We start from the raw sequence: 13203 nt of genomic DNA, 5'->3' as shown, positions 1-13203 counted from the left end.
CTAGTGGTTACGAATCGGGCTGTGAACCGCAAGGTCAGCAGTTCGAAACTACCAGCTGTTCCGCGGGAGAAACATGAGGCTTTCTGCTCCCGTAAAGATTTACAGCCTTGAAAACCCTGTACATGGTCGCTATGAGTCGGAACCCACATAACAACAAATATATATACATATACACGTAGAACTGGACTGCTAACCAAAAGGCCAGCAGTTCAAACCCACCAGCTGCTGCTGGGAAACCATACACAGGCTCGCCATGATTCGGAACCCACTCGCCGGCACACCTCCACCACCATATAGGTCACGTCACGCACAGCCCTCAAGTCTGTTCCGACTCACAGCGACCCTGGACAGGGTTTCCGAGGCCAACAATCGTTACGGATGCAGGAAGCTTCATCTTTCTTCCGCGGAGCAGCTGGTGGGTTTGGACTGCTGCCCTTGCAGTTAGCAGTCCTGTGCTTATCCCACAGCGCCCCCAGAGCCCGTTATCAGTATGTGTATAGGAGGAGCCCGGCTGGAGCATTGGTTAAACACTCGGCTGCTAACAGAAACCACAAGGGGGCGCTCTAGACTGGACCACAGAGTCAGTCCCTGTGAGTCCGGACACACTCGAGGGCAGCCAGTGGAGAAGGTCTGATGGGTCCTTGTTTGGGCTCCTTGTCCTAACTGTCCCGCTGGCCCCCGGCTGCCCGGCACCCCCAGCCTCGGCTCACCACGCAGCTTCTCCAGGGGGTCGTAGCAGTTCTCCTCGACACTAGCGAAGTAGCGAGCGCAATCCAGAAAGTAGGGCCAGGCCATGTCGATGGCGTCGAAAGCAGGCAGGCAGGTCTCCCGGAGGTCCTCGCAGACATGCCGGCAGGCCCTGCGCACCCGGCCACCCTCGCACCGAGGGGCCAGCACGGCGCAGCCCAGCAGCCGCAGGTCCGGGTTGCACTGGCCTTCCAGCAGGTGGGGTAGGACACTGAGCAGGATATACTCGGAGCTGGCCTCCACCGCGTCCCTCGAGCGATGGTCCAGCAGGGTGGGGAAGGTGGTCTGGTTGTAGGTGGTGTCGCTGCAGGTATGCAGCTGCAGGTCCACACAGGTGGCTGGAGGGAGGGAAGTCACCGGTCATCCCTCCCACAGGAAACCATGCGGTCCCACATCGGACACTTACTGAGGGCCCCGCTCCATCCAGCTGACCCCACGCAGCTAGAAGGAGGGGTGCTCACACAGGACAGGGGAGCCAGGGAGTTCAAGGGAGCAAAGAGAGTGCCCACCATGGCAGGGTCTGGCTCATCCTTGAGTCTCAGTTTCCTCATCTGCAAAATGGGAATCACACAGTCAGCCTAACTGACGGGTCAGTGAAGAGAGTTCCTGGGAGGCACCAACGGTGAGGTGTTGGAGTCCATCCAGAGGTCCCTCAGAAGAAAGGCCTGGCAATCTAATTCTGAAATACTAGCCACTGAAAATCCCTACGGTGTTCTGATCTGGCACACATAGAGTCTCCATGAGTCAAAGTCGACATGATGGCAAAGATGACAGTTTGAGGACTAAGGTGTGCCTGACCAAGTCATGCATGTGAAAGCTGGACAGTGAATAAGGAAGACTGTAGACGAATTGATGCCTTTGAGTTATGGTGTTGGAGGAGAATATTGAAAGTGCCATGGGCTGCCAAAAGAATCAATAGATCTGTGTTGGAAGAAGTGCAGCCAGAGTGCTCCTTGGAGGCCAGGATGGCCAAACTGCGTCTCTCATACTTTGGACATATTGTTAGGAGGGACCAATCGCTGGAGAAGGATATCATGTTTGGTAAGGTGGAGGGTCCGAGAAAAAGAGGAAGACCCCCAGCAAAATGGATTGGCCAAGTGGCAGCATCAATGGACTCAAGTGTGGCAATGATTGTGAGGTTGGCCCAGGACCAGGCAGTGTTTCATTCTGTTGTGCACAGGGTCACTATGAGTCACTGCTGTCTCGATGGCACCTAACAACAACAACAACTGATCTCGGGGGGTATGGGGACAGTGTGAAAACGATATGGGGTCTAAAGTCTCTGTAGTCTGGAATGACCTTTTCAATGTGACCATTAGGAAATGTGAAATGATTCATGTGGGTTCATACTGGTTTTGTTCTGAAGTGTCGAGTCGACTCCAACTCTTAGTGACCCCGTATAGGGTTTCCAAGGAGCCGCTGATGGGTTTGAACCACTCACCTTGTGGTTAGCAGTTCGTCATCGACTTACGACTATGGCAAGTCTTGGCCACAAGGTGGCGCTGTGGCCAGCATTTCTCCAATTGCAGACTTGTCTTGGACCCCTACTAACGCCAGTGTGCGGAGTCCTGGTGTGGCGCTGTAGGATAAGCACTTGACCCCAATTACTGGTTTGAACCACAAGATCGACAGTTCGAACTCACCAGTTGATCCTCAGAACCCCTATACAGGGTCACTAACAGTAGGAACCAACTTGACAGCACTTAACAATAACAACCCTATCAGGAACTCCTAGTGTGGTACTGTAGGAAAAGCACTCGTCTATGAACTAGAAGGTTGGTGGTTCAAACCCACCAGCTGCTTCTTGGAAACCCTGTACAGGGTCAGAATCAACTCAACAGCACTTGACAACAACAACCCCTAGCTGGTGTAGCACCGTAGGATAAAGCACAGTTTCAACTGCAAAGTCAACAGTTTCAAACTCACCAGCTGCTCCCTGGTCTGGCGCTGCAGGATAAAGCTCTAGATCACAAGGTCATTTTGAACTGCAAGATCCTCAGAAACCCTATACAGGGTCACTGTAGATCAAGGACCCCTGGTGTGGTGCTGTAAGATCAGCACTGGACTGTGAATCACAAGATGGGCAGTTCAAGCCCACCATCTGCTCCTCAGAAACCCTATACAGGCTCACTATGACTTGGAACCGACTCAGTGGCACTTAACAACAACCCCCATTAAGGGAGTCCTGGTGTGGCACTGTAGGGTAAGCAGTGGACTTACGGTAGCCGAAAGGTCAGTGGTTCAAATCCACCGCTGCTCCTTGGAAACCCTATACAGGGTCACTCTGAATTGGAGCTGACCCGATAGCACTTAACAACAACAACCCTATTAAGGAATCCCCGTGTGTCACTATAGAATAGGTGGTGGTGGTTGTTAACTGCCGTTGAGTGAGTTCCAACTTGGAGTGACCCAGTATAGGATTTCCACAGAGCAGCCGGTGAGCTTGAACCACTGACTTTGCAGTGCAAATCAATTTTGCAGTTTAGCGCATGAACCCGCATACAGTGCCAAGCCAAGACTGTTACCCCACCAGCTACTCCTTGGAAACCCTATACAGAGTTGACGGCACTTAACAACAAAACGTCCATTAAAGGACTCCTGGTGTGGCACTGCCGGGTCAGCACTGGACTGTGAACCACAAGGTCAGTGGTTCAAACTACTCCTTGGAAACCCTGTACAGGGTCACTATGCGTCGGGCTGACTCAATGGCACTTAGCAACAATAATGCTATTAAGCCAATCATAGTGTTCCCCTGAGCAAGTTCAGAGGTTTCCCTGTCATTAGGTGTTGCTGAGTCCATTCTGTGACCCCACATGCTACGGAAGGAAACACTGCACGGACCTGCACCATCCTCACAATCATTGCCATGTTTGATCCCACTGCTACAGCCACGGCATCAATCCTTCTCACTGGGGTCTTCCTCTTTTTTACTGACCCTTAACCCTCCTCTAATTGATGAGAGGCTTGAATGAGGTTAGGAAGTCAGACCACCTGCCTGACAGAGAAGAAATGGTCCCTTGTTTGAACTTAACTTCAACCAAGAAACTGAGACTGTCCATGCAGGGCAGGCCTGGACAGTTGGCTGTGGGAGGGGAGAGGAAGGTGCTCCTACCAAGGGTAATGGAGAAACTTGAGAACATTGATGGGGATGGGTCAGCAACATGAGTATATTTAATGCCACTGAACAGCATATAAGAAAGGAGTGGTGGAAAGGACCAATGTTTTCTCACCTGTATCTACCTATAAAGATATTAATAAAAGAAAATAGCTAGCCAGGAAAGCATCTAACTACAAATGATCAAATTTAAACCACCCTAAGACCAACAGATCTGTGTTGGAAGAAGTGCAGCCAGAGTGCTCCTTAGAGGCCAAGATGGCCGAACTTCGTCTCTCATACTTCAGACATATTGTCAGGAAGGACCAGTCACTGGAGAAGGATATCATGTTTGGTAAGGTGGAGAGGGTCAGAGGAAAAAAGGAAGACCCCCAGCGAGATGGATTGGCCAAGTGGCAGCATCAATGGGCTCAAGTGTGGCAACAGTAGTGAGGTTGGTGCAGAACTGGGCAGTGTTTTGTTCTGCTGTGCATAAGGTTGCTATGGGTCAGTACCGACTCGATGGCTCCTAACAACAACAACAACAGATCACAGCAAGGAGTTCTGGTGGTACAGGGAGTTAAGCACTGAGCTCTAAGCCATTGGAAACGTTGGTGGTTCGAGTCCACCAACTGTTCTGCATGAGAAAGATGAAGCAGTCTGTTTCTGAGGAGGTGGTGATGTGCCGTCATGCTAGTTCTGACTCAGAGCGACCCTGTACAGGCTTTCTGAGGCTGTAAATCTTTATGGGAGCAGAATGCCGCATCCCATGTCTTTTGTTTCTTTCATCTTTGCTTGCTCTCTTCTTCGTTTTATGTTGCTGATCATAGAAGGAAAATCATGGGGTAGACCACAGACAACAGCCTGAGACACCTGTTGTTCAAGCTTGCCTCACAGACCCATGAGTGCACTTTTCACAGCACCAGCAGCATCTACTTGGACCAATTTTGCTGTGCGTCACCTATAACACCAACTAGATAAGGCTCTCCTTCTGTCTTTATTTTTTGTCCTGAGAGCTTGGTTTTGATCCAACAGAGCTTTCTTTTTGGTTCTCCCCGTCAGGGGACAAAGATTGTTTGGTATGCATTTGGAGGGACCAACCCTCAGGTTGGGGGTCCCAGGACAGAATACCCATAAATATTACATTCCTACAGACTGATGTCAGCCCTCATGGGGTTCTCTAAGTATCAGTCCTCCCCACACTCAGGACGGCTACTTCTTGTATGTGGTTTCTCACTCCTAAACCTTGCCTTCATCTTCTTAAAAAGGCATCACTTTGCCAAGGATGATGTGGCTGCCAGTGGCCACAACGGGAAAATTGTTCATTTGAAAAGTGCACAGAAAAAAAGGGGATCACACACTCCATTCAAATAAAAAGGGGGGGGGAGGCTGATGCTTGACCCAAGCCATGCATTTTCAATCACCTCATATGCATGCAAAAGCTGGAAAATGAATAAAGAAGATTGAAGAGTTGATGCCTTTGAATTATGGTGCTAGCAAAGAGTATTGGCTATACCGTGGGCCGCCAGAATAAATAAGTCTGTATTGAACGAACTATAGTCAGAATGCTCCTTCATCTCATATTCTTTGGAGATGTTATCAGGAGAGACCAGACCCAGGAGAAGGACCTGAAGCTTGGAAAAGTAGATGATCGGCAAGAAAAAGGAAGACTGGTTAAAATGGACTAACACCACCGTGGCAGCAACTCACAAACAGCAACAATTGTGAGGTTGGCACAGGACCGGGCGGTGTGTTATTCTGTTGTGTACAGGGTCGCTATGAGTCAGAACCTACTTGACAGCACTTAATAACAACTAAGATCAAACTAGCATTTCAAAACAAGTTCGCCATTTCAAAAGAGAAAAGTGCACATTTTAGTTTTGCATAAGTATTTGATACTATAGCTGTTTTATCAATCTGGTAAATAAACCCACCAATCTTAGCTAAATGTTACCACAACAAAACTCCTTTCCCACAAGCCCTCTACAACTTTCCTATCCATTTAGGTTTTATCTTACACGGTCCTCTTTTCCATTCTGAGGCAATGAGTCATTTTACTTCAAATGCAAATTACAGTCCTTTTCTGTAACAAAACACATCCTGTATACCTAGCCTAAGTCTCCTTCTTCTGCAGCAAAGGTGAATACACATATGGAAATATGCTGTCAAACCTCCATATATTTGTGGGTTATTCTCACTGTCCCCCTCACACTCCTTCAGCCTGAGCATCTATGTATGGATCTACAGACTAGTGGTGGGGAACCTTTGTAACCACCACAATTTATAACATCATTCATGGGCCATAAACAATCATCAGTTTAAGAGTTCACCTGCTATATTTGGTCAAACATTTAATTAACTTGATGGCACCTAACAACAGGAACAATAACATAATGACTCGGCGTCCTGGTGTGGCGCTGTGGGTGTGGGGAAAAAAAATTATAATCCTGTTTATTATATTCGGGTAACTTTTATATTTCCTGAAGTAAAGACTTTATGATCTCTCTTTTTCTTTGGTTACTTCCTCAAGTGAGTAAAGAATTTATGGTCACTTTCTTTTTCTTTAAACTACTTCCTGGAGCAAAGACTATGACCCCTCTCTTCTTTTCCTAAAGTAGGAATGTGCGCCTTAAAATTTTGAACTAGCCAACCGAGTAAGGGAATAGATTGTGTGGTCAAAACCTTAGCCAATAGGGTGAGACACAGCCTTGAGACTCGCGTCAGGGATTAAAAACCCGAGTGGACTGCCCACTGGGTGTGCCCGCTGGCCTGTTTGTGTATGTACACCTATGCGCACGCACCCTCTTGCAGGAGTAAATTTTACTTTGTCAAGGTAATTAATTTAGTCTCACCGAGTGTCTTTTATGCGACATCGGGATTCATTTCTAACATGGGTTAATGTGCCAGACTGCAAAGCCGTTTGAACTGCAAGGTCGGTGGTTCAAGCTCACCAGCTGCTCCTCGGAAAAACTGTACAGGGTCGCTATGGGTCAGAACCAACTCGACGGCACTTAACAACAACAATGTGATGACTGGAACTTGGTTGCCTTAGCAGGGCCAGAGCGAATGATTTCATGGATCTTATACGGGCCACACGTCCCCCAGCCCTGATGTACATGCAGGTCCCTGTCATTGCAGGACTGTGTGTATAAGAATGTTTACGTCTGCTGCTGTCAATTCGTGCTCTCCTCCCCACATCTCCCCCCATCTTGCTAATCTCCCTCAGATTGTATACTGCCTTAGCTCACATTTCTCAATAACTAAGAAACTGTCTTTAAGCTGATACACTACAAAACAGAATTACTATTGACCTAAACTTGTCAAAATAAATTTACTTTTATTAGTGAAGAATACTTAATTTATGTAAATGTTTATTCATCAATTTGAATATATATTCAAACCAATTACAATAAAGATCCTTTTAGGGATAATATAAACTGTTGTTGTTGTTGTTGTTGTTGTTGTTGTTGTTAGGTGCCATTGAGTTGGTACCAACTCACAGTGACCCTATGCACAAAAGAACGAAACACTGCCCGGTCCTGGGCCAGCCTCACAACTGTTGCCATGCTTGAGCCCATTGATGCTGCCACTTTGGGGAATATTATCTGCAGATAGGAAGATATTACATATATATACATACATATATCTCAAATATGTACCATCCATATGAAGTCCTGATGTGGTGTTGTATGATAAGTGCTGAACTACAAAGGCGGTTTGAACTGCAAGGTCAGTGGTTCAAAATCACCAGCCACTCCTTAGAAACCCTACCTACACAGGGTCGCTATGAGTCAGCTGACAGCACTTAACAACAACATATAAATACAGATACATATAAGGGAGCTTCAGCATGTCAGGGAAGCTTTGCAGAACTTGACCATGGTCTCTGATAAATCTGTGACTCCAGATGTTTCCTGGGCGCTCAGAGATCTAGGGAAGTGTCCATCTATAGCAGTGTTACAGTGCCATCTACATCTCCATGTATATGTGGGGGAATACATGCACACACATGGGTATGTACATGTGTGTGCACCACATGTATGCACACATGTGTGAGTGTGCACTGTGTGTGCACATGAATGTGAGGCTTGTAGACATTGACTCACACACATGCATGCGATCACATGTGCACAACTATGTGCATTGCAAGCATCGTGCACAGCATAGATACATGCATATACATGTGTGCGATGTGTGTACACATGCATGCACACAAACTGCACCCATACACATATGTACACATGCAGAATGCCGTCGTGTGTGCATGTATACACATGATGTGTTTACATGTGCTCGCATGTATATAGCCATGCACTCACATGTGCGCTGGCATGGGTGTGGGCACATGTGTGCAATGTGTGTATGTGCATGGAGCTATGGATGGCATACACATCTATATACACAGGTACACACACAGAGCCCTGAGCCATTCTGCAGAAAACATGTAGGGGTGCCCCGAGGGCTTGGCTAAAGAGAGGGGGTGGCTTGCTGAGGTGGGCGAGCTGATGGGGGGGGACCGCGCAGGGTAAGACAGGCATCAGCACTCGGATTCCAAACCTGACACTCCAGGCCCCAGCGCCCCTGAGGACCTGGGCTAGCTGCACCCCCACTTTTAAATGTCCCGGAAACCTCCAGGAAGAGAGGGAGGGGCTGCCCCAGCGGACTCCAGCCCTATGGTGAGAAATGCCCCCAGACAGTTCCTGCATCCCTTCCCTCTCCCTACCCAACCCTCCAGGGGAGCCCACCCCCTCTCAGGACCTCGGTTCCCACTTCCGTAGACGTTCACGTCTACATCACATGCCCAGCTGGGAGGAAGGAGGGTCAAGAGTTCTGTCTGCTCAGAAGTGGGCGTTCCGGAAGGACCCTGGACCTTGGGCTGCCTCCCATCCCGTGCCCCTGTGAAGTCCTGGCATCTGCTCTCCCGGACCCGCATTGTCCTGAGGGAGAAGCCCCCGCCCCCCGCTCTGCCCGGCACGTTGTCCCTCCGGAGTCCCTGGCTGCACCACCACCACCACCCCCCGCCACCCCCTTCCCTCTGCTCTCGGTCCAGGGTCTCAGGCTTGATGGCTCAGACAAACCGTCACCCGACTGGTCGGCGGCGCGCCAGAGGCTGGTGGTCGACGGGGGTGGTGTGCCCAGGGTCGGGGTGCCCGGGGCACGTGCGGCCTTACCGGCGGGGTCGTCCACGGACTCGCCCCCAGGCGCGGCAGCGGCGAGGACCAGCAGGAACAGCAGCTGCGGCAGCGGGGGCCGCATGGTGGGCGCAGGCGGGGCGGCACGGTGATGTGGCACTGGGGCGGCGGGGCTGCGCGGTTCCCGCCTGGTAGGGGGGCCCCGGCGGACGCGGAGTCGGGTTACAGCGGCTGCTCCCGAAACCGGAGCTCAGCGAGGAAGGGGACAGATAACCCGCAGCTCGCAGAGCGCACGGTGTCCGCCCCCAGCCCGGCCCCTTCCCTCCAGGGGGTAGCTCGCCCCCCTCCCGCCCCATCCGGGCCTGCCCCACTCCATGGAGGTGTCCGGCCCCTAGCCAAGCCCGGCCCCCTCCGATGGGGTGTGCCATCCCTCCCCCACCCCTGTACCCCACCGCAGCCCAGCCTCCTCCATGGAGGGTGTCCCGCCCCCTCCAAGTAGATACCTCGCCCCCAGTCCAACCCTGCCTCCTCCGAGAGGGCCCCGCCCCTGGGGAGGACGGTGTAGGGGAGTCTCCCAACTGGGGCTTCGCGGAGGGAAAACGGGGGCTCCTGGTGCCCTTGGCCCCGCCCACCTGTCCGAACTCAACTGGCTTTTGGTTTGCAGGTCAGCAGGGCCCAGCCGGGGGCTGTAAGTATGTTAATGAGACCCGGTGTCCCCTCTCTTCAGGCCCTCCCCTAGGCCAGGGAGCAAAGCTGGTCCTGGCCCTAGAGGCTCCTATTGCAGACCCCACCTGCCTGGGGGAGAAGGCTGAGCTCGGGATCCTGGCCAGCAACCACCGCCCCCACTTGGGCTGGTGCCTGCATCACCCAGAGCCACCGGGGCAGGTGGGAGTGGGGAGACCCAGGAGCCTGGGCCAAAGGGTCAGGCAAGACAGCACCGATCCTCAGCAAAAGACTGCCCAGAGCCCAGCCCTGCCAAGGGTCACTCCACCTCCCCCCACAGAGCTGGACATCTGCTTGTGTGCACATCTGCATGTTCACCTGTGTGCACCTGCACTGGGGACAGCTCCATGGAACACCTGGGTCCACAGACAAGTAGGGGGAGTCAGCCCAGGTCCCTTCCCCCCGGGGACCTCTGCTTTCTCAGCCCACAGGACAGGGTGGGACAGTCTCGGTATCCCGCAGAGGCCCAGTCCTTGCAGCTAGGTAGCTGAGCTGGAAGGCTGGACTAGCCACTTGGTCTTCAGGCTCGGACCACAGCACGTGGTGTGAAGCAGGTTCCCTGAGCCACCTGGTACCAAGGGCACCAAGCACTCTGAGTCACACCTTCCCACCGCCCTTGGCCCCCAGCCCCCTACACCTCACTGGAGACTGCAGTGTCCTGCTCCACCGGCCCAGGACCAGGTTCCTGTAAGTAAGTTCCCTTCCCTGGTTTTTGGGTCCAATTCACTCATTTTACTCCAGCCAGTGGGTACATTCTCAGGGGCCATGTCCCTTTCTCCTGACCTGCTGCCCACCCCCATCAGGCAGGTGAGCTCTCAGGGTCTCTCCCATGGAGACCAGTTCCATGCATGACCCCTCTGAGGCCTCTGCTGGGGGGTTTTGAGTAGACCATGAATAATGACACATCTCGATCTCAAAGGCATTCTAGACTGATGAAATAGTGTTGGCTGTTCTCTGAGACCCCATGAGCAGACCCCAGCTAAGCATCCCCTCAATCAGGTTCCCATCTCCACCAATAGATCAGAAGACAAAACCTCTCATCCAATCCCCTTCTACGTCACAGGACTGGGAGCCCCCTACCTCCACCACCCTTCCCTCCTTACACATCGGGGAAATTCACCTGCCTGGTGATGAAACCACTTCATTTAGCCTTGATTGAAGGCAGAATTTCCCCCTTTTTTCAGAGAAATGCAGGAAGCTTAGGAAGAAAACTCTTTATGGGCCATCCCAGGATGTAGCACCATTTTGCAAAAGCTTAAGAGCCCAGGGACAATCTTTTTTCTAATTAAAAAGAGACCATCACAAGTCTAAAGCAAAGGGACAACAACAGCTGACAGAGGAAGTAGAAAGAATGTTCTAGAATGCCTGGTGTGCACAACACTCCCCCAGAGGGCATGTGTGCCCAGGTGGGGGCTTCAAGGAAACAGCCTGAAGCCACATTTTCCCCCAGGACAGGGCACACGTATTTCCTTGAACGGGTTTCAGACTGGAGCATCAGATTCCAGCGTGGCAGGGATGTGGAAATACAGTGCAGTGGTCCAGCTGGTTGGGGTGTTTCTGCCACCCCCAGAAGGAGGGAGGGCTCAGCACACCAGTCACAGCCTGAACTCAGGAGTTTAAGACCAAGAGACCAACCCAAGCTGCCTCCCTAGGAAGTCTCCTCCTGGGGACTCTAGGGCCAAAGGAAGCGAATCCTTACAGCAGACCTCATACTTGGAATTCCCAGGCTGGGATGTGTTGATTGAGTTGGCTGGATTCTTGTCTTTAATTTCCAACTGTTTTTAACTACTTCCCGACCACATGTATGTCCCTAGGTGGTATGTAGTTTGCCCTTGACAACTGAGGTTTGGCAGTTCACACCCACCCAGCAGTAACACTGAAGAAAGTCCTGGCAATCTGTTTCCATGAAGATTACATCCAAGAAAGTCGCAGAGCTACTCTGTGACACACAGGAATCATCTGGACAGCAAGGGGTTTGGTTGGGGGCGTTTTGACCACATGCTCACAGTTGCAGTTATTACTAAGGATAAGTTCTTGGACTTGACTTGTACTTTATAATTTACAATGCTTTCAAACACATCAGGATGGAGGGAGGACTTAAGAGAGTTGGCCCCAAACTGCCCTTTTATTTGAAAGGAATTTGTCACCCTGAATCTGCCAGGCTCTGAGTTGTCATGAAGGAGCAATCTGACCAGCAGGAACTGAGAGCTGCAAGCAGGGACTTTGAAGAATAGTGGATCTCGAGGGGGGTCTTCGGAGCCCTCCCTGTGTCCTGTGCCCCCAGGACACAGCCCACCCTTCACTCTGCAGGAGAAGATCCTGTGCCAGGAGTAGAAACCAGTTCATGGCTCGCCTAGGAGAGAGTTGTGCCACACACACACACACACACACACACACACACACACACTCACTTTAGTGTCTAGTAGGTTCAAACTACCAACCTTTCTGCTAGCAGCCTAGTGCACCCCAAAGAGCTCCTGTGCTCATCCACTAACATAACTGGTAGTTTAAACTCACCCAGAAATGCTGAAAACCCCAAGACCACAGCCCCTAGGCACCCTTCAAACCTGGAGCTGAATTCACACTTGTGGCTCCACCTTCGGAAGGAAATGTTCTCTGGTCTTGTGACATCTCCATGACTCCTGGGCAGTTTGAGTTCATCCTGTGGCTGTTGTGTCAGCCCACCTCGTGAAGGGTCTCTCTGGATTGTTGTTGTGACCATTGCATCAATCCATCTCGTGGGGGTCTCGCTTGCTTTCGCTGACCCGTCATGATGTCCTTTTCTAAGGGCTGATCTGTCCTCACGTCGTGTGCAAAGTGAGGTACCTGAAGCATTCAAACTCATGCAGCTATCTCTCATTCTACATCCTCCTCTGAATCTGGGTTGAATTTCTGGCAGTCCCCTGTTGGGGTGCTGCTGCAATTGTTTGTGAATAATCTCCAGAAAAATTTTACTTGCATGTGAACAATAATATTTTTCATGGTTTCTACTTTCCATTGGGTCACCTCTCTTTGGAATGGGCACAAATATGGGATCTTTTCCAAGAGATTGGCCAGGTACTTGTCTTCCAAATTTCTTGGCGTCAGTAAGGAAGCGCCTCCAGTGCTGAATCAGTTTGTTGAAAGATTTCCATTTATAGTCAATTGATTCCTAGAGTCTTATTTTTCACCAGTGTCTTCCATGCTGCTTAGATGTCTTACGATAATGCCATCAGCTCTTGATCATACCTCATGAAATGGTTGAACAACGACCATTTCTTTTTGGTGCAGTGACTCTGTGTATTCCTTCCATCTTCTTTTGATGCTTTCTGCATCATTCAATATTTTCCCAAGGGTGGTTATGATATTTATGTGCCATGGAGTCAGTTCCCACTCATAGCGACCCTGTATAAGGTTTCCAAGGCTGTAAATCTTTATGGGAATAGAAAGCCTCATCTTTCTCCTCCAGAACCACTGGTACCTTTGAAGTACTGACCTTCATTCAGGTTAGCAGCCCAACTCATAACT

General features: G+C 50.7%; 1 protein-coding gene across 1 annotated transcript in view; it reads right to left on the bottom strand.

Annotated features, from left to right (window-relative positions):
- The window catches only part of CPZ (carboxypeptidase Z), a 42886-nt gene extending 33789 nt beyond the window's left edge, over positions 1 to 9097 (bottom strand). Inside the window, exons 1-2 of the mRNA XM_006875308.1 lie at positions 9013 to 9097; positions 711 to 1085 (exon numbers count right to left, since the gene is read on the bottom strand). Of these exons, the coding sequence (XP_006875370.1) occupies positions 711 to 1085; positions 9013 to 9097 (460 nt within the window). The remainder of the gene's footprint in view (positions 1 to 710; positions 1086 to 9012) is intronic.
- Between the last annotated feature and the right edge of the window lie 4106 nt (positions 9098 to 13203).

Source organism: Chrysochloris asiatica, unplaced genomic scaffold (assembly GCF_000296735.1).
Source record: "Chrysochloris asiatica unplaced genomic scaffold, ChrAsi1.0 scaffold00319, whole genome shotgun sequence".
Classification (NCBI taxonomy): domain Eukaryota; kingdom Metazoa; phylum Chordata; class Mammalia; order Afrosoricida; family Chrysochloridae; genus Chrysochloris; species Chrysochloris asiatica.
This window is presented reverse-complemented; position numbering and strand designations above follow the sequence as displayed.